The sequence below is a fragment of the Rhinolophus ferrumequinum genome, chromosome 10, assembly GCF_004115265.2.
Source record: "Rhinolophus ferrumequinum isolate MPI-CBG mRhiFer1 chromosome 10, mRhiFer1_v1.p, whole genome shotgun sequence".
In the NCBI taxonomy this organism is placed as follows: domain Eukaryota; kingdom Metazoa; phylum Chordata; class Mammalia; order Chiroptera; family Rhinolophidae; genus Rhinolophus; species Rhinolophus ferrumequinum.
The window spans coordinates 81316222-81341113 of record NC_046293.1 but is presented as its reverse complement, the minus strand read 5'-3'; the positions used below and the strand labels follow the sequence as shown (position 1 = coordinate 81341113).

The following is a 24892-nucleotide window of genomic DNA, read 5'->3' as shown; positions in this document are numbered from 1 at the left end:
GTATTTCATGGTGAGGACTGCCAGAGTCTTTCTTATTAAGCATCAGTTGTGGCTTTAATAAAACCAGCTTGAAGCCATATTGATGAAGAGTGTAGCACAACGCAGCCTTCTCACACTTTTGTTAGTTTTACTAGAGTCCAGCTAGTTTATACGTTTCAAAGTGTGTATACCGAAGAGATGTTGATTAGAATTAAATGTGATCAATATTAAACTGTTCATTTCCAGGAGAGGGAAATCCTCTGAATTTAAAGCTCATACAGCTCCAGTTCGAAGTGTGGACTTTTCAGCTGATGGCCAATTTCTAGCGACAGCTTCTGAAGACAAATCCATCAAAGTATGGAACATGTATCGCCAGCGCTTCTTCTACTCCTTGTACCGACATACACACTGGGTACGCTGTGCCAAGTAAGTGCACAAAGTTTCATGGTAAGATTTCCACATTGTCCCTGCCATAGTCATCTTTGCACCCCAACTCCCAGGAAAGGGGATTGAGGGCAAGGTTGTTCTGTTCTTTTTTCTGTTCTTTCTCCCTCTCGCCCACCCTTCCTTCCTTCCATCTTCCCTTCCTTCTTTCCTTCCATTTATTCATCCATTCATTCAGTAAATATTTATTGTGTGCCAGGGAACACAACACTGATGGGAATAATGGTAAACAAAACAGTCAAACCCCCGCAGTCATGAAGCTTACCTTCTAGAGAAGGGAGACTGTAGACAAATAGGAAAATGGACATGCTAGGTCAGGTGGTAGTGAGTGTTAGGGGGAAAAACAGAGCTGGGCGCTGCCATTTTAAACAGGGTGCTAAGCGATTGCCTCACAAAGAGAGTGGCCTTTGAGCAGAAACCTAAAGGAAGGGAGGAGGTGAGTCTTGAGGATATTTGGGAAAGGACTGCCCTGTATAGAGGAAACAAGTGCGAAGGCCCCGAGGTTGGAGCCTGGTGGCTGACTGAGGACAGGCAAGGAGGCTGGTGGGAGCAGAGTGGGGAGAGGGTGGAGAGGCCCAGGTGGAGGCCGCGGCCAGGTCACCCTAAGATGAGATGCCTTGGGAGCTTGGTCATCTCTCTGACTTCCATTTTAATGGGATCACTCAGACTGCTCTGTGAATAAGAGACTGTCAACAGTCAGGGCTGAAACAGGGCGGTGGTGTTAGGAGACTGTTGCAGTAATTCACATCCTGGCGTGGACCCTCCTGGGCCCTGGCACTGGAGATTTTGAGAAGTGGCTGGATTCTAGATATAGTAGTTTGAAGTTACAACCAGCAATACTTGCTGTCACGTGGGATGTGACAGAAAGAAAGGAACCAAGAATGATGCCATAATCTTGGCAACACTGTTGGGACAGTGCTATTGTAGGTGTTACTGTCAGCTGACAGCCACGGAGCAGAGCATTTTCCATTCCTAAGATACATGGGTAAAGTACTTCCGGTGTGTATCTCGTTTCCCCATCAGAACTACCCGGGAGGGAAGGCCTAGTGTTTTATTTGTCCCCACTTTACAGATTAGGCGACTGAGTTTCAGAGTTAAAGTTAAACTCATCTAATTGAAAGTGACAGAAACTCAAAGAAATACCTTTTCTCTTCTCAAGGTGGTTCATTGGCTGATGTGTTTGACAAGCTTGGAGTAGGAAGCGGGAAGACTAGAACCAGGGACTCTGGGGCTCTCAAGTCTCTCTCTCGGCCTCTCACTTGCCGGCTCCATTCTCTCAAACACCCTGCTGCTGAGGTCTGCCAGCTGTGGGCTGAAGTCCTCACAGCTGAGTGAGTGGCCAAGAGAAGCTTCTCCCGGCTCTAGTTAGAGAAGTACCAGGAGGTGACTGTCAGCTCAGGCCTGTGCCCATATCTGTGCTAGGCAGTGAGACAGCGTGGCTGTCTCTGTTCGGCCGGGCATCTGACAAGACCAGTTACCCTGGCTTGGGCAGAGGGCTCATACCAACCGTCCGTCCTGGTGCTGGACAGAGGGGACAGGTCTCACAAGAAAGGGCCCGGTACAGACAACCCTACAGCCATTCGGTTTAGTGCCCCCTGTATGAAACATGCTTCGTGACCCCAGCTGGAATGTGGTGGAATATGGTGGAAGAGGATGATGAGCCCAGCTCTGCCTCCCCGTACAGTCCACACTCGGAACCCTCAGTATGCTCTCCCTGGGGCATTATTGCTCAGGAGATGTTGATTACCTCCTGTGGTGATGAGTTATGAAGAATCTATGGTAATGAGTCGATGAAGAATGAAAAAGACAAACAGAAGGTCATACTTTTAGTCGATCGTTTTTTTTCTTTTAAAGGTCTCAGCTCCTTTTGGCTCTGGCCATCTCAGTAGTATTTCTATATACTCATATGCCATACAGCTGCGTGGTTAAGAATGTGGACCTGGGACCTAAATATATGTGTGAAAATCCCAGCCTCACCACTTACCAGCTGTGTGACCTTTGGGAAAGTTACCTACCTTTCCAGTGCCTCTGTTCCCTTACCCGTAAAATTAGGATGATAATAACAGTTACCTGCCACATAGGTTGTCATACTATTTAAATAAACAAATATACATATGCACATATGCACGTAGTAATCACCAGATCATGATATAAATCACCAGTCATAATATAAATGATTATACTCTCCAAAGAGATTTCACAAAGGTGAAATGCAAATGTGACCATGCTGTTCTTCATCTTAAAAGCACTCAGCGACTCCTGGCCCTGGTATGTCTGCTCTCCCTTCCTGTTACAGCCTCATCTTTTGTCCCCTTAACCATTCACCTTGTTGCGGCTATATGAGGTCCCCAAACATGTGAGGCTCTGTTATGATCGGTGCCTTTCCACATGCCACCCACCCCCACCCCGATTTCACCTCCCTTCACAATGCTGCTCTGCACGGCTTCCTCCAAGAAACGTTCCAGACTCCCCCAGACCTAGCTTCTTAGGATTCTGTAGGCTGCCACGTTACCCGTTTATGAGGTCTGTCATGTTAGGCTTTGAATTACAGACATTTTACTCATGGTGTGCGCTCTTGCCAGGCACTGTTCTAAATTCAGTAGATACCACAGAAATCAAAACAGACAAAGTTCCTACTCCCGTGGAGCTCCTTCTACCAGAGGGAGACAGATAATAAATATATTAGTGATACGTGCTCCGCAGGAAAATACTGTGAGGTCACAAGGTAGAGAGTGGCGGAGTTGGGGTGCTCTTACATGCAGCAGTCAGGAAAGGCGGCTCTGCTAAGCGCCATTGACTGAGGTGAGGAAGCTGGTACGGTGGGCGGCGGGCAGAGTGTTCGAGAGGGAGTCAGATACAGTGGGAGAAGCACTGCAGAGTGTTAGTTATAGAGTGGGGAAGGCGCAGAGGAGTTGTACAAACATGTGAGGTGAATGAGTCAATGAAAGGTTGACCTCTAATGTACAAGTAGCTTTGGTAGGAGTTTCCATGGGCATCTTCAGGCAAGAGTCATTTTTGTGGACTTTTCTCATCAAACTCAGGAGTGCTGTGTATGCATCTTCTGTCTATGGGGCTTCACTCCTTTCTTTTTCTGTTTTGGTCTACTTCTGTTCAGATTGATGATTTTTATACTCAGCACACCTGGTCTTAATGGAATGGCTTTATCTTGCTGGTGCCTTGTGGTCCTGAGTTGTGGTTTTTTTTTGTGGTTTTTTTTTTTTTTTGGTTTGTTTTTAATTAGTTGTTTTCTTACTGTTTGGAGGGAGTGATTCCTATGAAATTCTGCAGAGGCCTCTCCGGAGGAATGTTCTTAGATAAATAATTTTGTTGAATTTAATGAATAAAGATTTCATCTTCTTGGCAACTTTCCATATATGTACTCTACAACATGCCTAGGGATTCTACTCACGCATTTATTATAATCTTTTTTTCTCGGCTCATCTTACTGCGGTTAGAGACCAAGAGAGTTGAAAGGGCCCAACTGACCACTCAGGCCCTGTTGTGTGTAACTTCCTGTGAACACTCAGCCTTAATGGGGTCATCTTAGTCCAGAACTTTCTTCCAAAAATCTGAAGGACCAGAATTCTTGTTTCTACTCTTTACCCAGAGGTGAGAATGCTCAGAAGGAACTCACACTGAATAAATTTAGGAGAGTCTGAAACATAAACCAGATACCAGTTCACTTATTTACAATGGCATGAGCTTTCAAAGAAACTAGAATATTTGTGTGCCTCATTCAGGGTCTTCTTCTTTTGCCAACAAAGTCACAATGAGGCTTCAATGGCCCCTGGAACTAAAGCAAGAGAGTTTGTTGAAAAAAAAAAATTGATGGATAGTTTTCTCGGGTTAGGATAGTGAGATGGGCCTATCTCTGTCACATGTACATATCTGCAAAGGAAACTGCATGATCCGTTCTGCTGGTCAGGAACTCTCTCGCCTGGGCCAGACAGGAGACTCACTGACTGCTCTTACTCTTCTTACCTCTTGCATTTGCTGGACACCTCATCTCTGCTGATAGTCTTTCGGGGAGTGCAGTATTGTTGATTAGTTTCAGCACAGAGACAGCATAGGGTAGTTAAGACTGTGGGCTCAGTAGCATGTGATCCTGGGAATGTGACATAGCCTCTTTGGGCCTTAGTCTGCTCCTCTGTAAAATGGGTACAAAGGCGTACCTTCCTCATAGAGTCATCATGGAAATTAAACAAATTAATGAATATCAATAATATCAGCTATAAACTACCCTCATATTACAATTTTTTCTACTAGGGATTATACTAGAGTCACCTTTAGGTTGTGTCCAAAAATCATTTAACATAATTACATAGTATTTGGGGTTGCTGCTTCATACTGGTAGCTACTATCCTCCATTGAATGCATTTTATGTATTTAAATATCAGAGGTTGACTTTATTTCCAAGTATTTGGATCTGAAAATCTCTGCCTTTTAATTGGAGTGCTTAGTCTGTTAAATTTATATAACTAGTACTATCATTAGGTTTAGTCTACTATTTTACTCTTTGTTTTCTACTTGTCCTATTTGTTTCTTTTTCCTCCTTTTCTTTTGGATTAATTTGTTTTAAGTTTATTGGGGTGACAATTGTTAGTAAAGTTACATAGGTTTCAGGTGTACAATTCTGTATTACATCATCTATAAATCCTATGGTGTGTTCACCACCCAGAGTCAGTTCTCCTTCCATCACCATATATTTGACCCCTTTTGCCCTCATCTACTACCTGCCTACCCCTTACCCTCTGGTAACCACTAAACTATTGTCTGCGTCTATGAGTTTTTGTTTCTTCATTTGTTTGTCTTGTTCCTTTGTTGTTTTCAGTTTTATATACCACATATCAGTGAAATCATGGTTCTCTACTTTTTCTGTCTGACTTCTCTTAGCATAATAATCTCAAGATCCATCCATGTTGTCGCAAATGGCACTGTTTCATCTTTTCTTATGGCAGAATAGTATTCTATTGTGTATATATACCACAACTTCTTTATCTAATCATCTATTGAAAGACACTTAAGTTGTTTCCATGTCTTATTCACTGTAAATAAAGCTTCAAAGCACATCGGAGCACATATATCTTTACAGGTAAATTTTTTCAGATTTTTTGGGTAGATACCCAGGAGAGGGATTGCTGGGTCATATGGTAATTCTATTCATCATTTTTTGAAAAACCTCCACACTATCTTCCATAGCAGCTGCACCAATCTCCATTCCCACCAACAGTGTATGAGGGTTCCTTTTTCTCCACAGCCTCTCCAACACTTTGTTATTATTTGTTGACAATAGCCATTCTAACTGGGGTGAGGTGATATCGCATTGTGGATTTTATTTGCATTTCTCTGATGATTAGTGATGATGAGCATTTTTTCATATGTCTATTTGTCATTCGTATGTCCTCTTTGGAGAAATGTCTCTTCAGGTCCTCTGCCCATTTTTTAATTGGATTGTTTATTTTTTGTTGTTAAGTTATATGAGTTCCTTATATATTTTGGACATTAGCCCCTTATCGGAAGCGTTGTTTGCAAAAATCTTCTCCCATTCAGTTGACAGGTAGCAGTCTAGTTTCTTTTTCTTCACTTGGCTTTCCAATTCTCCCATCACCATTTATTGAAGAGGTTATCTTTTCTCCATTGTATGTTTTTGGCTTCTTTGTCGAAAATTATTTGTCCATATTTATGTAGGTTTATTTCTGAGTTCTCAATTTTATTCCATTGGTCTGTGTGTCTGTTTTTCTTCCAATACCATGCTGTTTTGATTATTGTTGCCCTGTAGTTCAAGCTGAAGTCAGGGATTGTGATACCTTCAGCACTGTTGTTTTTTCTTAGGATTGTTTTGGCTTTTCGGGGTCTTTTGTGGTTCAAACAAATCTGATGGTTCTATTTCTTCAAAAAATGTTGGGTTTTGATGGGGATTGCATTAAATCTGTATATTGCTTTGGGTAATATGGCCGTTTTAACTATGTTGATTCTTCCAATCCATGAACATGGGCTGTCTTTCCATATCTTTGTGTCTTCTTCAATTTCTTTTAAAAATGTCTTACAGTTTTCAGTATATAGGTGTTTCACATCCTTGGTTAAGTATATTCCTAGGTATTTTATTCTTTTTTTTTTTTTTTGCAATTGCAAAAGGAATTTTTTTTTTTCTTTTTCTGAGATTTCATTGTTAGTATATAGGAATGCAGTGGACTTTTGTACATTGATTTTTGTATCCTGCAACTTTACTGTATTCGTTTATTGTTCCTAATAGCTTTTTGGTGGAGTCTTTAGGGTTTTCTATATAAAGAATCTTCTTGTCTGCAAAAAGTGACAGTTTAACTTCTTCATTCCCAATTCAGATATCTTTTATTTTCCTTGTCTGATTGCTCTGAGTAGGACTTTCAATACTATGTTGAAAAGCAGAGGTGATAAGGGACAGCCCTGTCGTGTTCCTGAATGTAGAGCAAAGGGCTTCAGTTTTTCACCATTAATTATGATATTAGCTGAGGGTTTGGCATATATGGCCTTTGTTATGTTAAGGCATTTTCCTTAACATAAACATGTACCCATTTTATTAAGTATTTTAATCATAAATGGATGTTGTATCTTAAACGCTTTTTCAGCATCGATTGATATAGTCATATGATTTTTGTTTATGTGATGTATCACATTGATGGATTTGCATATGTTGAACCATCCTTGTGCCCCTGGGATGAACCCCACTTGGTCATGATGAACAATCTTTCTAACACATTGTTTCATTCAATTTGCGAGAATTTTGTTTAGGATTTTTGCATACATATTCATCAGATATATTGGTCTGTAATTTTCTTTTTTTGTGTTGTCCTTACCAGGTTTTGGTATCAGGGTAATGTTAGCCTCATAAAATGAGTTAGGGTGTACTGTCTCTTCTTCAATTTTTTGGAAGCGTTTGAGTAGGACAGGTATTAGATCCTCTTTGAAGGTTTGGTAGAAGTAAGTAGTGAAGCCATATGGTCCTGGACTTTTCCTTTTGGGAAGGTTTCAGACAACTGATTCAATTTCCTTACTGGTGGTCAGTCTATTTAGATTTTCCAATTCGTGATTCAGCCTAGGAAGGCTATATGTTTCTAAGAACTTGTCCGTTTCTTTTAGGTTATTAAATTTGGTGGCATATAGTCCTTCATAGTATTCTTGGATGATCCTTTGTATTTCTGTGACATCCGTACTTCCCCTCTTTCATTTCTGATTTTGTTTATTTGTGTCTTTTCTCTTTTTATCTTAGTGACTCTAGTCAAGGGTTTGTCAATTTTATTAATCTTTTCAAAGAATCAGCTCTTTGTTGTATTAATTTTTTTCTATTGTCTTTTTGTTCTCTATTTCATTTAGTTCTGCTCTGATTTTTATTATTTCCTTCCTTCTGCTGACTGTGGGTTTCATTTGTTCTTCTTTTCCTAGTTCTTTAAGGTGTAATGTGAGGTTATTTATCTGGGATTTTTCTTCTTTCTTGAGATAGGCCTGTAATGATATAAATTTCCCTCTTAAAACTGCTTTCACTGCATCCCAAAAATTTTGGTAGGACATATCTTGATTTTCATTTGTTTCTATGTATCTTTTGATCTCTCTTCTTATTTCTTCTTTGTCCCAGTCATTCTTTAAAAATATGTTGTTTAATCTCCACATATTTGTGGTTTTTCCTGCTTTTCTTTTGGATTGAGAACTTCTTAGTATCCCATTTTTCCTCTCTTATTGACTTTTTAGCTTTACTCTTTGTCCTGTTTTTTGTTGTTGTTGTTTATTGATAACCTCTAGAGGTTGCAATATGCATCCTTAACATATCACAGTCTACTCTTGAATTAATGTTATGCCATTTTATTATATATATCATGTCAGAACTTCTAAAAGTTCTAGTGTTAGAACTTACAAAAATATATCTCCATTTACCCACCTCTTGACAGTTTTACTTACTTCGTATGATATAAGCCCACAATACATTAAGCAACCATTTTCTTTTAAAGAAAATAAGAAACAAAATAGTCTTTTATATTTACCCCCATATTTACTTTTTCAGCACTCTTTATTCCTTTGTGTAGATCCAAGTTTCCATCTGGTATTATTTTCCTTGAGCCTAAAAATCTTCATTTACTATTTCTTGTAGTGCAGGTTTCCTGGTGATAAATTCTCTCAACTTTTTGTTTATCCTCTTTAAAGGATATTTTTGCTAAGATGTGGAATTCTAGTTCAGTGGATAATTTTTCTTTTAGCACCTTAAAGATGTCATTGATTGTCTTCTGGTTTGCATTTTTTTTAATGTGAAGGCAGCAGTCATTTTTATTGCTATTCCTGTATATGTAATGTGCCTTTTTTTCCGTGCTACTCTAAGATTTTGGATTTTTTTCCTTAATCTTTTGTTTCCAGTGATTTGACCATGATGAGCCTACCTATGTTTTCTTGTATTTTTCTTGTGGTTCACTGAACAGTATGAATGTATGGATTTATAATTTCTTCATATTTGGAAACATTTTGTCTTTTCTTCATAATTTTTCTGCCCTAATTTCTTTCTCATCTCTTTCTGTGACTCCAAATTCACATAATATTTGACTACTAGATCAAATGGGGCTTTGTTTATTTTCTCAATCTTTTTTTTCTCTTTTTGCTTCAATGTGCATAGTTTCTTTTGGCCTATCTACAAGTTTACCAGTGTTCTTTTTTTTTTCTGTGTCCAATCTACTGTAAGCTTATCCATTTCTCTGATAAGATTCCCCATTTGTTTGCTCATTATGCCCACATTTTCCTTTAAATCCTTGAACATATTTATAATAACCGTTTCAATGTCTTTGTGTACTGATTCCAACATCTATGTCATTTCTGGGTCAAATTTTATTGCTTCTTTGAATGTCTCATGATTTTTTTTTTTATTATTGTATGCCCATTCATTGCTAAGTGAGATTATGAATTACTGTATTGCCTTCTAAAAAGACTTGAGTTCTGCTCTGATACGCAGATAACTTTCTGCTGGCGCAGCTAGATTCTGTTGAGGCTTGGATTTAGACTTCGTAGGGTAGATCTAGAGTAGCCTTTACTCTTGGGCTATAGTACTAGTAGCCTTTCTAGGGATTCAGCCAAATGCCTAGAGAGTTCAGCAAAGTCTGCCCAGAACCTGAATATCTCTCAGTACTCTGGAACCTCTGTAACCTCTGTAATCTTTGTTCAGCTCACAGTCTTCCAGTAATTGTTCTCTGCTAAGCCTTGTTGGCTTATGCATAAGCAGCTTTGAATTTGAGCAAAGACTCAAGGGGACACGTAGGCAGATTTTTCTTTGGAGGTGGGTGGGGGTTCTGCTCTTCATAGCTTTTCTCTCATACCATGCCCTCAAAATTCTAGCCCATTAGCAGTTCTGAATTCTAATTTCTGTTTCCTTTGCCCAGCGGGACTGCTGTTGTCTCCTTGGGTTCTATGTCCTTGTGCTAATGTCTGAAAAATACTTCCAGGTATAAATCTGGTTTGGATTTGGTGCTGATCTCATTTGTTTCCATCTCTCGGGATTTACAACCCTGTGCTGTTTCTGCACAGTCTCTAAAAACATTTGCTTTACATATTTTGTATGATTGTTTATGGTAGGGATATGAGTCTGATAACTGTTACTCCTCCTGTCCAGAACTGGAAGTTCTGTCAAGTGGAACCTGACGAGCTAATTTCAAAATTCATATGGATGATTTAAATGTGCAAGAATAACCAAGAAAAAAATGACAAGGAAAAAAAATTAGAAGAAGCATATCCAACCAGCTTTCAGAACACAGTATAAAACTACAGAAATTAAAATATGGTAATAATAGCACAGGATTAGGAAAATAGGTCATAGAAAGCCCAGAAGCAGACTCATGTATGTTTTATGATAGAGATGGCATTTCTAATCAGTGGGGGAAGTAGATGGACAATTTAATACATAATTAAGATAATTGGATTTCTATTTGGAAAAAATTAAAGTTGGACCATTATTGCACATAATACATTTACAAAAGTTACAGATGAATTAAACAACTGAGCATTAAAAATAGTCCAAGTGATACTGCTCTTCCTCCAAATGCATAGACAGTATATTTAAATGAATATAAAATGTCAGCAGAGCAACTGTTTCTCCCTTCAGTATTTGAATTTTAAATGTATGCGATGGACTTAAGTAGTTAAAATTCTGTGTCTGTCTCCGTGCCCAATACCTATGAGCTTTTTCCTGGAGCCTAGACTTATTGCATGTGGCACAGACAGTGCCCGTTAGTGTAAGAAGAGATGCATAGCTGTGTTCTCTGGGCTAACCATTGTTTATGACTGTGAATTTTAATTTATAGAAATAGTTTTAAGATATGCCATCTAGTGGGGAATATATTCATGCTTTTAAAATATAAATTAGTATCATCTTTTTAGAAATCAATGTGCAAAATATATCAGGAGTTTTTGTTACAGTGATTCCATAACTAGAAATTTATGCTAAATAAATAACGCTTTTGTATTCAAAGGAAAAAGCTTTCTATTCAAAGGTATTGCTTTCAGTATAATTTATAATGGTGAAGTATTGGAAGTAACCAGTTTTTCCAAATAAAGAAAACTGGTTAAATAAATTTAGATTGTTATGTAGCCATTAAAAAGGGAATATATGCAAGTAATGACATGAGAACATGTTTATGTTGGGGGGAGGGCAGGCAAAATTCAGAACCATGATTAGAATATAAAAGACCTATATGTGAACAAAAGATAAAGTACATTTCATACACAAAATATTAAGTGTGATGGGACTATGGACTTTTTTACTTACTGTATTTTCCACGTTTTTTTAACAAGTAATTTTTTCTTTAATGAGTAATGAAGAAAATATTTATCACTTAACATATATGTAAGTGAGAGTATTATCTCTTTTCAGTGGTAAAATAATTCTTCTAGAAGTAAAATTACTGTAGCCCTGTATTTTAAAAAAATAATGTATACTATGGGATTACTTAGGTTTCTTTATGGTGTCCTTAGTCAAAAATAAGTAGAGGCTAATGAGACAAGTTTTCCAACGTTATTGTTTTTCTAGCATTAATTTTTAGGGGGAAAATCTGCCTTTAATTTACAGTTGTTGCTAGTGTTACAAGTGACCATCTGAATTGCAAAGATTTTTCTTTATTGTGGTAAAACATACAGAATATAAAATTTACCATTTTAAGCATACACTTCAGTAACATAAGTACGTTCATATTGTGTGACAAATTGTAAAGATTTTTAATGTCAGCTCTCACTGGTTATAATATTAAATTAGTCCCAATTCCCTTAAAGAGGTTTTTCTTATGCCCTAAACATTTACTGAAGACCTACTCAGTGCCGTGCACTGAGTCTGGGATACAACCATGAATAAGATAAATGTGGTTTCTCTCTTCTTGAAGCTTACATTCCGTTAGGGAAGCAAAGAGAACATGTAGTTGTAAGGATGATGAAAGCATGGGTGCAGCTATGCTAACATCTCCGCAGGAGCTTACCTACTTTGGGGGAGGAATTCAGGGAGGCTTTTCCTGAGGAAATCAGGGGAGCAGAGACAAGAAGGGAGAATAAGATCCGTTGAGGTGTTTTAAACTAGATAAAGAGTAGGAGGCAGTGTTTGGGGCCCAGGAAACAAGCAGCATGTGAGGAAACACTTGAGGCAGGAGCGAGGACCCGAGAGAAGAGCGGTGTGGTCTCAGGAAGAGTGAATCTTAATTTACAGAAAGAGTAAATCAGTGAAATAGTAAATCAGTTGAAGATCAAGAGACAGCAGGGCAGATCCTGGAGAACTCCGTAACCAGCGGTAAGATATCAGGTACTTTCCCAAGGAAACCGTGAAACCGCAAAAGGGTTTTAGTCTAAAAAATGTGATTTAACATTTAAAGATCACTTTTGTTGCATGTGAAGAATGAAAGAGAGCAGGACCTGTTGTGGTTTGAAGAGACAGAGACTTATAATGGATTGAAATGTGGGGGACTGAAGGAGAAAGAGGACTGAAGCCTGACTCCTAGGTTTCTGGCTTGAGAAACCATTTACTGAGAAAAGGAATACTGGGGAAGGAGCAGTGTGGGGAGGAAGATGATGAGTTCAGATTTGGACAAGTTCAGAGTTGGAAGTGCCTGCAGGATATCCAAGAGGAGACACCCAGGAGGCAGTTGTACTGAAGGGTGGAGATCCCAGGAGATACATGCCCGGGCATATAGTCTGTAAATGATCCAACAAACAATTGGCAGGTTTCATAGCATACTTAAATCTTTCTATGTCTCTCTCATCTGCGTTTTGTCTCGCAGCAGTTGCAGGAATGAGTCTTGTTACTGCAATCAACAACAGATGGTTTCCCTTCTAATGCTGACCAGCACTTAAAAAAAAATAAATGTTTTGGTTATTGCCTTGAACTTCACCTTCAATATGTAAACACAAAATCTCATCAAAGCAAACTCTGAGACTGCCTTTTTTTTTTTTTTTAATGAGTCTATGAAAGTTTTAGGTCTGAATGCAAACCTAACTCTCTCCTTATCCAAATAGAAAATGGTGGCCAGGGTGGTTGTGAGTTTCACGAGGTTCCAGAGCTGAGCAGTTGCAAAATTGGTCCTATAATTCAGGACTCTACACTGACCGGGCAGTCTGATTTCCAGTCCTTTTTGCTGCTTCCCCCTTCTATTCACCAGCTGCTGGCTTCAGAGTACCTCTTACTAATGATTTGCTTCTTAAGTGACATGCAACAGTGCCCACTCTGGTCTCAGAGCTCTAACGGCCAGAAATTTGTTTATATAGAATATTTATCCTAACAAGAAATATCCAAATGGAAATTTTGATTTCTTATGAAAGCACTTTGGAACTTCTCGTGGTTCTGGACCCATTTGGCTCTCTAATGAACGAATAACTCTATGTCTGTGCATATAGACGTACAATTTTACGTACAGTTTCAGGAACTCCATGGATTCCAAGTTAAGGACCTCCTGTTATATAACTCTTGGGATACTTCAAGGACATGTGAACCAGTTTTTCTAGAATTCTTTCTTTCTAGAAGCTCAAGAATTTCCTCATTCTCTCAAATGTATTCTCTCAATACATGTTAAGAGATCGAATAGTAGTTCAGTTAACTTTTCAAATGCCTTACAAGTAGTCCACGTCTGCTGATCCATTAGTCACGGTTGACTAATGTAATATCCATCTTAGTGGCACTCTCTCTGGAAGTTTTAAAAGGCAGTGTTGCTACTGAATTAGAGAGTTGGAAATCTATTCATGTCTCAGGAGAAACTTTACATCCTCTGAACATTCTTACAATTAATAACACAGTTAGATGTTGTTCGAGCCCTGACAAAGAAAGGACTGTCTTCTCCTGATCAAAGTCAGGGCAAAGAGAAGCTTGTTTTATTGGCGCCAACTTATTTTTGATGTATCTAATTAAAAATAAAAGTGGGAGGAGATAAAAACCACCATCTTGACTTTCAACCCCTCCAAAGGCAAAAAAACATATATAGAGAGAACATATGCAGGGATTACAAGGTAGTATCCAGAGGAGGGGTAGTCCTTAACCCTGAGTTCCCCTTTGATCGTGCTGAGTTGGGGTGAGAAACCTCTTCTCTCTCTGGCGCCAGCTCCTTCCCAGCCACCTCCTGCAGTCTCCACTTGTCCGATGTTCACGTTCCCTTCATTTCTTTAGCACAGGGGAATTTCTCTCAGGCTATAGCCCTTCCTGCTCAGGATGGATTCTAACTAGCCAAGTTCCTTGTTAACGAGTTTCTTTAAAATCCTGTTTCTTCTGTGGAGCTTCTAATGACAAATGGGTACTTTTTTGCTGCCAGCTCTCTTCTTATTACTATCTAAAATCATATTATTTGTGTGCCCTTCTTCCTCCTCCCTCCTTCCTGGATTGAAAGCCTCATGAAGACAGGGAGCTGAGTGTCATTTGCCACCATATTCCTTCTACCCAGGACAGCCCCAGTGCCTGGTCTGGCAGGTGCTCGGGAAATATATCTATGAATGAATGAATGAATGAATGAATGTCCTCCCTCTAAAGTCCTCCAGAACGCTGACAGCATATGGTAGCACACACAGATGTTTATAAAAGGGTAGTCTGGTGGTTAGGCTGTCTCAGAGCTTGATCACATGACATCCTAAGAGCCCTGCCTCATGGTGCTCCACTTTAGAACCTACCTTCTGTGGTTACACAGAAGCCACAGAACTTTCAGTGCTGTAAATATTTTGGCCACTAGAAGAAACTTTCATTTGTGTCTGAGGCTGAAGCAGAGTGACCGAGAGGTTTGGCTATGGAGTTGGATTGGTTCAAATCCTCCTGGTTGTGTGACTCTGGCAGACACCCTTTATGTGCCTCGGTTTATTCATCTGTGAATTCAGGCTAACAGTAGCACCCGTTTTGAAGGGCTAATTGAGGATGAAAGGAGTTGCTATAGGAAATGTGTTAAGAACAGTCCAGGTCATAGGTGCTCAATAAATGTAGGCAGGATAGTAATGATGGTGGTGGTAGGATTTGGCCAATGATGTTGTAGGGGGAGTATTTTTGTACTTTGTTTTTAATCTGATCCTTCCATTTTGTTAATTTTTTTCATCATTGCTATCATAAAATGTAAGAATCAAGTCATCTCTAAGAAATAGTCTTACCACTTGAAATAGTCACATTAATTTTTTTTAAAAGATAGTCTATTAAGAAACACAATTTGATTCCTTGCATTAGTTGTTCACATTATTATGTAGAGCTAATTTTCATGGGGATACTGAGTAGGATTTTTTTACCCCCAAGGTCTGTGTAAAATCAGTTTCATCTACTGCTCTTCATATTTGAATTTTCATCACATATTTTCTGGTGGAAAAGGTAAATAAAATGTTGTTATAAAATCAAACTGCACTTCCAGCGCAGAAAATATTTCTTTGCAAGTTTATTTTCTTGAAATTTTAAAGATTATTTTACATAGAACTTAATTGTGCTTTTATGTCCCCCTTGTTTTATATGGCAAATCCATAAATGCCAGACTCAAAGTTTCTGTCAGGAAGAATTATTTTTAGGTCAGCTTTAAGAACAGGGAGGGAGGAAAGGAAAGAGTGAGAGAGAATAAAAAGAAAAACCTTTAATTATAATCCACACCCTTCATTGATGACTTTTATAGTGATCTGGCCATAGAGGGAAATATAAATAAAATTAAAATATAATCAGTCTATGGCCTAAATCTGTCTTTTTTGGTTTTTGTTATTTCTAAAATATTAATAACAAAAATACTATTCATAGTTTCCTAATAGTCTAATTTTTTGCTTTTTCTTTTCTTTTTCTTTTTTTTTTTTTTTTTTTTTTTGGTCTTCTGCTCTTCTATCTATTCTAAAAATGCACTCAGGATTAAAAAAAGATCCTTGGAAAGGATCCTAAATGAAGAGAGCATAAAAAGAGTAAATGAGATATCTGAGAATTTTCTCGTTTGTTTTTAATGGAATGATAGGTGTGAATGATAGGTGTGTCCATGAGGGAACTTCAGTTCTATATAAACGAGTTGTCCTACTTTCAGTCCGTTGGAGCTCTCTGGCGTCCCCATGCCCGGGAAGTAATCGGCTTGAAGAATTGGTCCTTTTGTTGGTGATATGATTGAATTGTAAACACACCAGTCCTTTCCTTACAAAAGGCTCAACTACCAGGTGGGTAGGAGGAGTCATGTTATAAAGGCTCTCTTGGGTCCTGTGGATAACACCACCAGAAAATGACAGGTACCGAAGAAAGAAATCAAGAATACTTTTAAAAAACAAGGTACTTGACGTGGAAGGAGGGCAGAGACGAATCAGAGTCCTAGAAAAGATGCCATAAAGCTAAATTCTTTAAATAAAAGAATAAAGGAGAAAGAAACTTGGTTAGTCTACATCATGTAGTTTGATCTTTCCATGGCCTATCAGTATCATTTGTCATGTTTATTTTAGTTGAAAAGATGTGGGTTGCAGAATATGACTTTGCTGCGTGGTGTGTTCACAGTGGCCTCTGGGATTTAATATGTGCAGCCTGAGTTGGGTGCGATGGGGGTGAGGGAGAGGGATTGTGATTATCAGGAGCCTTTCACAAAAACAATCTTCTTTCTTGGGCTTTCCAGATTTTCACCTGATGGAAGACTAATTGTATCATGTAGTGAGGATAAAACTATTAAAATTTGGGATACCACAAACAAGCAGTGTGTCAATAACTTCTCAGATTCTGTAGGGTAAGTCCATTCTATGTGTGCATTTATATAGGGTAGTTTGCTAAGGAAGCATTTAATTATTACAGTTTGAATAAAGAAATGAGAGTAAAGAAATCAAAATATTAGACCATCTTATTCTTTCCTCCTAGGTTTGCAAACTTTGTGGATTTTAACCCTAATGGTACATGCATAGCTTCAGCAGGTTCTGATCATACTGTGAAAATCTGGGATATAAGAGTGAACAAATTGCTCCAGCATTATCAAGGTAACAACTTCCCTAACAAAAGAATTCAGTTGTATTCTGAATGGGCTCCTCTGGGAAACGCTTTAACTGACAGACTGGCCTCCTCAGCATGGCCCTCTTACTGAGGCATAGGCGGCCTTTGAACTGACTAGAGACCAGTCGGGCCCATCGACAGCATGTTCTGAGAAGCTGGGGTAGATGCCAGAGTGGAGAGGGAGGTGGAGGGACCTTAAAAATGATGCCAGGACTGTAAAAAGAAAAAAAGAAGAAGAAGAAGTTACTGTGAGATTTTCAGACTCCTTATCTGCATTCTATGAGAAGTCAGGGATAGAAATCGACTCAGAAGCAGTTATGTGAGCATAAATACTTGTTATAACTGGTGGAAAACAACATCCTACTTTGCCTATGTATTGAAGTTAAGAGAGAAATGAATCAGTTCTTGGTTTGTATTGGATTTATATTAAATCCACATTTCCCTTTCTTAATAAGTGAAATATTTACCACGCAGCCGACACTGCTACAGCGTCACAGCAGCACTAAGATGTATTATTATTATTACCCCCATTTTAAATATAAGGATGTTGAGGCTTAAAGAGGGTAAGTGACTTGGGAAAAGAATTGATGGGACTGACTTGGATCTTTCTGTTACAAAGTACATCAAAGAAGAAATTTCTATCACTGTGTTATACTGCCTCCTCTTGGAAGGATGGTGTTCAGAAATGAATTCTCAAGCTGGCAAGCCCTTCTCCACATCTATCTCCACACTCTTCACCCCTTAGTACCAAGCCAGTAATTGGTTACTAAATTTAGTTTAAAGTTGGGTTGTATACCTTGTGGGAGCCGACAGTAATCAACTGTTGGTTATTTTGGTAATATATCTGAAGAGTTTATAGTTATGTGGTTAACAAGGTGATCTTTCCATGATATTCATTCTTAAAGCTATTCTTTCTCATTAGCTGGAAGCTTAAGCTGTATGATGCCAAACTACTTACTTGTTTTAATGAGCTGCATGGACTCTTGGTGTTGTGGTGACATTGTCTCTAATGGATTCTTGTTCTCAACCTAATATTGCTAATGGGGAAAGGGGGCATATATATAGACTTAAGAATTGTTCTCTGAAACTTTTGCTTTATTTCCTACAAATCAGTTCACAGCTGTGGAGTCAATTGTGTATCATTTCATCCTTCGGGTAATTATCTCATCACTGCTTCTTCAGATGGTACACTTAAGATTCTGGATCTCCTAGAAGGAAGGCTCATATATACTCTTCAAGGACATACGGTATTTTTTTTAATTAAATTTATTGTGGTGGCAGTGGCTAGTATATTTACACAGGTTTCAAGTGCACAACTCAACAATACATTATCCATACATCCCACCACGTGCCCACTACCCAGCGTCAGCTCTCCCTCCATCACCATACGTTAGATATTCCCCCCCTCCACCATCCCCACTCCCCTCTTACCCTCTGGTGACTACCAAACCGCCGTCCGTGACAAAGGACATATGGTATTAACACCAAGATTTTTCTTTTTAAAATAATACATATTTTGAAGTTTTGATGCATTTTATTATGTCTTTATTATTTGTCCAAGTGTAGCACACATTGCTGCTATCATAAAAATGTTTTTTGCATCCAAGGCTATGTTTTTATCCTCTGGAAGCAACTCTTAGATCTTTCAGTGGCCATCTGATTAACCCTCCACTGCTATCTTCATCAGAATATAGCTTAGGTTTGACTGGTTACGTGGTGATAAATGAATTTTTTCCCTTCTTCTAATCTTTCTTCTCACGAGGAGGCTGTCCCACTAGCTCTGACACTCTTAGCCTCTCACACACCCTCAGTCACTTCTTTCACTACTCTGCTGAGAGTAAAAGGAGAAAGTTACCGAGGAGAGCCCAGTGCCTTCTACTCTTGGGAGTAAGCGTGGCCTCGCTGGTTTCCTCTATACTTCTTGTGGGGAAGCCTTTCCTTGTCCAGTCTGGCTGCGACTAGGCACTCAAACCTGACTTGTTGTGGGATTCAGTTCTAGAAAGACTATTTGCCCATAGATAAAGCTACATTCTTTCTTTACAAGCCTTTATCAGTAAGAAAGATGATATTTTGACTCTCACACGTCTTATTCTTTTCTTATTTTTCAGTTCATTTAGAACCCAGTGGGGGAAGAGAGGTCTTATTTATTGATTCTGTTCAACCTCAGTGTCTCTCTCTCTGTCTTTCACACATACACACACACACACACAAAACCTGCCATATAACACACTGAACAAAAACTTTTTTTAAGTGTGTAAACTATTCTTCCTTTCTGGGTAAATATTCAACATTCTCTAAATGTCTTAGAATGCATTCTCTCTCTCTCTCTCTCTCTCTCTCTCTCTCTCTCTCTCTCTCCCCCCCCCTTCTCTCTCTGTCTCCTCTCTTGACACTTCCTTTTAATTAAGTATAAGCAGTTTATATCCAGAAATAGAATGGGCTTTGTGGTCTTTCTGCCTTCATGTATCCTGCCTGGCTTCCTGCTTTGCTTTGTCATTTATTCTGCAGCTGTGTTAGAGTCAAGCAGAAATAGTCACTAGCCAACCTAGATATGTACGGATTTAAGCTGAATAAACAGCCAATGAAAGTAACCAAGGATTAAAATACCCATGGAAATAGTACAAATTAATAGAAAAAAAGATAAACAATATTTTAGGAGGAAAAATGTGCACAAAAGATGGCATTTTCCACAGTCTGGAGCAGGAGGTCTTTATGAGGCTACAATAACCTACTGTATTTTGCCGTGTATAATTCACTGCCATGTATAACGAGCACCCACGTTTTTGGCCCAAACTTTCAGGGGGGAACATCTTTCATTTTAACTTTTTAATTCAAATTTTTATTTTTTACATTTAGGTACTTGTTTTTTGTATTATAAAGGAATTTTCACATTTTTTTTTAACATATTATGGTACAAGAAATTTTACGTAACAAATAATTACAAAATACAAGAACAAATACAAGGTACAAGAAATTTTATGTACCAGTAATAAATTTATGATATTTATGCATCATAGAAGGCCCAGAACTCTTTGTTGTTTCAAGTTCATCGTAAATTCAACAAAACCGGTTATCATATTCCAGGGTATTATTTTGCATACGGATATTGTTATTGATTTCTAGAGTTATACTTTTAACTCATAAGCATAAATAAAAGAATTAAAAACACTTACATAGATACGGAATTACTACTCTCCATGTATAATGCACATCTTTATTTTTCCCCTCACAAATTTGGGCAAAGAAGTGTGCATTCCACATGGCAAAATACAGTAATTCTGTGAGATGGTCTATTTGAAAAATGTAACATGTGTTTCCCCAAAGTTTTCTTGTATAGATTAAGGACACACTTAAAAAACAGAATATACTGATATTTTTGAGTTGAGAAATACCGTATTTCCCCAAAAACAAGACCTGGCCGGACCATCAGCTTCAATGCGTCTTTTGGAGTAAAAATTAATATAAGACCCAGTCTTATTTTAATACAAGACTGGGTACAATACAATACAAAACAATAATGTTTTAGATAATATAAGACCGGGTCTTATATTAATTTTTGCTCCAAAAGACGCATTAGAGCTGATTGTCTGGCTAGGTCTTATTTTCAGGGAAACAAGGTAATTGCTCTTACCTGGATTGAAAAATTGACCTAGGCACTGTGCACCTTGTGACTGGGCCAGGTGTAATCTTGTCCAACTTCACAGCCATTGCTGAATTCCAAATCCTCATTACCTCTCACCCAGATCATTGCAGTAACTTCCTGACTGGCCTCCAACCATTCATTCTTAACTTCAGTTCATCATTCTCACAATTGTGACATTAATTTTCATCATTCACAGAGCTCCTCCCATCTCTGTTGTGCTCCTGAAATTATTAGTGGCTCACTGCTGCCCACGTGAAGGGCAGGCTCAGTAGCCTGTGGCGGTCAGGAAATGGCCTCTGTTCACATAGCCTCATTCCCGTTACTCCGGAGTTACCATTCAGTTTCTGCTAGGGATGTGTTGAATAAAGATTCCAAAGTCAGAAAATTTTAACAAATTCTTATTAACTTGCTCATGTACAAGCTTTTCTTTAAAGGAAAAGGTGTATTATTTTTATTAAAATTCCCTTTTCATTTAGTATCATTTATATGTGTTTTAATATAATTGGGTTGGTTCTTTGATTATCTTTACTCTGCCTGCATTAATTGCTAGCAAGTAGATATGTTCTAGCAGACTGATTGCATAACTAGTCTACATAAATTAGCATGAAAAAACTAACAGTCACAGTCCTCTTGGCCATGAGAAAAACATCATCAAGTTCTTTTTCTTTTATCTCTATTTATTTCTTAGGGACCTGTCTTTACTGTTTCCTTTTCCAAAGGTGGAGAGCTATTTTCATCCGGAGGTGCGGATGCACAGGTTCGTAAATCTTTCAGCTCCCTCTTTGATTCAGTTGGAGTAAAGGAATCCAAGACCTCAGCAAAGATTTTTACAACCAGCTAGTTTGTATATGCGAAGATGAGTATTTACGACTCTACATTTTAATTTAATGCCAGGAAGTCGGCTATTACATAGCTGAAATAATGCCCGTTCTCATAGGTTTTGAAACTCAAACAACAGTTATTTTCTTTTGCTCATCTTTACACTTAATTATACATGTAAATGACACTCACTGAATGCCCGATATTGGTGTGGCACTTTCACTTGAATTATTGCCTAATATTTTGTCTGTCTGTCTGATTTTTCTAGTGCTAAGGCTCTTGAAGATGGTAAATGTAAATTTTTTATGTAGAAAAATCTGCATTTATTTGAAATGACCAAAAGTCATTCATAGCCAGACTTACTGAATAAAGTGGACAACATGATTTTGAGCTTTAAAAAAAAAAAAAAAATAGAGGATTTAAGGTAATATGAATTTAATATGAATTTTCAACTGGACGCGAAGGCAATTCAAAATGCTCAATCTCTCCCTCTTTAAAAAAAAAGTAGTAGTTGAAATATATATCTAGCCTTCCTGACTATTTTGAGGCACAATTCTGTATATTCATTTTTTAAAAAATCAGTTCTATTGCTTATACATGCAAATCAATAACTGCCAATGTGATTCATTTTCTTAATAGGTTTTATTATGGAGGACTAACTTTGATGAAGTTAATTGTAAAGATGTTGTTAAAAGAAATCTCAAAAGGTTACATTTTGATTCGCCACCACATCTTCTTGATATCTACCCGAGAACACCACATCCTCGTGAAGGAAAAACGGAGGCCATTGAAGTGAGTACTTTGTACATATTGGTGCTGCTATTTGTCAGTGTACGTTTTGGGCTTACTGGTCAACTAGATACTTGAAATTATACTTAATTATATAAAATCTAGTCCTGCCTTAAAGCAGCAGCACTTTGAGAAACAATTATTTTCACTAATAAAGCTATAAATATGGTAGGGTGTAATAGTTCTAAAGCCTTTCAGATTTGCTTCTTGAAGGCTTAGGCATGAAACTTTCAAGTTGTGTGGATAGTAATAGGAAATGAGGAATGAAATCGAAGGCCCCTGGTGACTGTGAAGTCTGAACAAGCTTACTATTCTAGATGTGCTTAGGGAGTTCATGTGATGGCTGCCCAGAGAACAGGGATCAAGGACAAGAATTTTTATAACAGTTATTGAAACAAGTATCTTCGAGCCTTTTTACAGCAAAACAGTCATATGGATGTAAACAGAAGAGATTCGCTCATTAAACCTAATAATTGAGACCATTTTACTATTTGCTTACATATAAAGAGGGTGCCAAAAAAATGTATACACATTTTAAGAAAGGAAAAAACTGTATTAAAATTGTAATACTCAATATACGAGGTCGGACAATGAAGTTTGCGAACTTTCCACCGTGTGCTTTCACAGTGGAAAACAAAAAATGACTACAAGTCATGTGTATACATGTTTTTAGTACCCCTGGTATTTTCAAATATGTAATTATCTATTTAGCTGTAGGTTTTTGTTGACAAGTTCCCTTAGGTCCTATAGATTTAAATATTCTACTCTCTTCAAAGGAAATATTCATCTTTGCTGGATACTTAGCTGTTATTACTCTATTTCTTTTCATTTTGCATGATTCTCCTTAAGCCTTTTCTTCCCCCCAAGAGTTGGTACCTAACCATTATTTCCTGTTCATCTGATTTTTTTTTCAGTATTTACAAAGCCTTTCTTTGCTTTTAGAGTTGGTAGTTAGTTTTAGTACTTTTTAAAAAACTATTTGTTTTTTTTTTCAGTTACAGTTGACTGACATTCAGTATTATTTTGTATTAGTTTCAGGTGTAATTCATAGCGATTAGACATTTATATAATTTATGCAGTGATTCCCGCATTGATCTAGGACCCACCTGACACTATACATAGTTGTTGCAACATTACTGACTATATTTTCTATGCTACACTTTACACCCCATGACGATTTTGTAATTACCAATTTGTACTTAACCCCTTCACCTTTTTCACTCATGCCCCTCTGACAACCATCACTTTATTCTCAGTATCTATGAGTCTGTTTCTGTTTTGTTTGCTCATTTATTCTATTCTTTAGATTCCACATACAAGTGAGACCATATGGTATTTGTGTTTCTCAGTCTGACTTATTTTACTTAGCATACTACACTGTAGGTCTCAAATGGCAAGATTTCATTCTTTTTTATGGCTGAGTATTTTGAGTTCTTAAGACTTATTCCTAAGTGGCAAGTCACAGTCGCCTCCTGCATTATTCATACCCCCTTCCATGGTCTTGTGTGGAAGTCCCCCACCCCCCCAATCAGTTCGTTAATTTTGGTGTCCTTAGTCTTGGTCTTTTCTGCTATCTCAGGTATTTTTGTTAGTCTCAAGGGGTGTGTGTGTGTGTATGTGTGTGTGTGTGTGTGTGTGTGTGTGTGTTTAAATTTTTAAGACTTTTACATTTTTGGAGGTTATTTTTCAGATTTTGTTTAATCTAGTTACATTTTGGGGTTTCTGTCGTATTTTTTCTGTGGTAATGTTGATTTCCAGTCCTTTTTTATACTTTTGGACCATTCCAACTTCAAACCATCTTTCCAGTTTTTCAATGGTAAATAAAGTATTTACCATTATGCTTTACTACTTATTCATGCCAATTTTTAAATCATTTTTTCCCTTCTATTTCTTTGAAAGAAAGAATATAATGTAATTTGATTGAGGTTCATTACATTTGTGTTTCAGTTTCTATAATGATAGATGTATTTTTGATCCCCCAGGATCATATATAGAGGGTGCCAAAAAATGTATACACATTTTAAGAAAGGAAAAAACTGTATTAAAATTGTAATACTCCATGTATACGGATGACAAAAGATGAAGACAAGTCACGTGTATACATTTTTTTGGCATCCCCCGGTATATTCACATAAAATATATGTGAAGTATATTTTAAGTTGAGTTTCTTTTCCTTGTTTAACCCAACCTGGTTTTCTTGACTCTCGGTGTTTTTGATTCTAGCATTTCTGTGGCTTGGCTGAGCTTAACCATCAGTGTTGTTGTTGCCCTGTCATCCCCTCAGCCACCTTTCCAGAGTGATGGGTGGCAGAGCTGCAGCCTGAGCTCTGGTCTTCTTACTCCTCATTCAGTGATATTTCCATGACACCACACTACCTCAGCTGTGGCGGTTCAAGCCATTCAAGCCATCTTCTCTGTGATTTACTGTCAGCCTCAGACCATTTAAGAGTGCTGGACTTTCTTTAAAATGTCAACAAGTTGTCTGAGTAGCTCTGTTCTGACAGTGCAGCCAGAAAGCAGTAAACTAGCTGGGTTGCTTTGTATGGCTAGGTCAGGATGACCCCAGCCATGAAAAGCCACTCTCAACCGAATTTTTGACATACACACTTAAAAAAACCTATTAAAAACTGACTTTTCATCTGGGAGTTAGAGTTCAGTTAATACTGTACAGCATGTTGAGCATTGTGACTGAATTATGTTTGTGGCTTTTAGAAAGTCAGCCTGTGTGTACCCAGTTTAAATGATCTATAAGCACTCATGTTGCTTAAATTAAGTACATAATATGACTTATA

General features: G+C 37.9%; 1 protein-coding gene across 3 annotated transcripts in view; it reads left to right on the top strand.

Moving 5' to 3' along the window:
- POC1B (POC1 centriolar protein B) overlaps window positions 1-24892 on the top strand; it is a 97078-nt gene that overhangs the window by 25467 nt on the left and 46719 nt on the right. For all 3 annotated transcript variants that reach the window (XM_033117032.1, XM_033117031.1, XM_033117034.1), the window contains exons 4-9: window positions 226-405; window positions 16485-16592; window positions 16721-16836; window positions 17963-18096; window positions 21181-21249; window positions 21951-22103. In XM_033117032.1, coding sequence (XP_032972923.1) covers window positions 226-405; window positions 16485-16592; window positions 16721-16836; window positions 17963-18096; window positions 21181-21249; window positions 21951-22103 — 760 coding nt within the window. The remainder of the gene's footprint in view (window positions 1-225; window positions 406-16484; window positions 16593-16720; window positions 16837-17962; window positions 18097-21180; window positions 21250-21950; window positions 22104-24892) is intronic.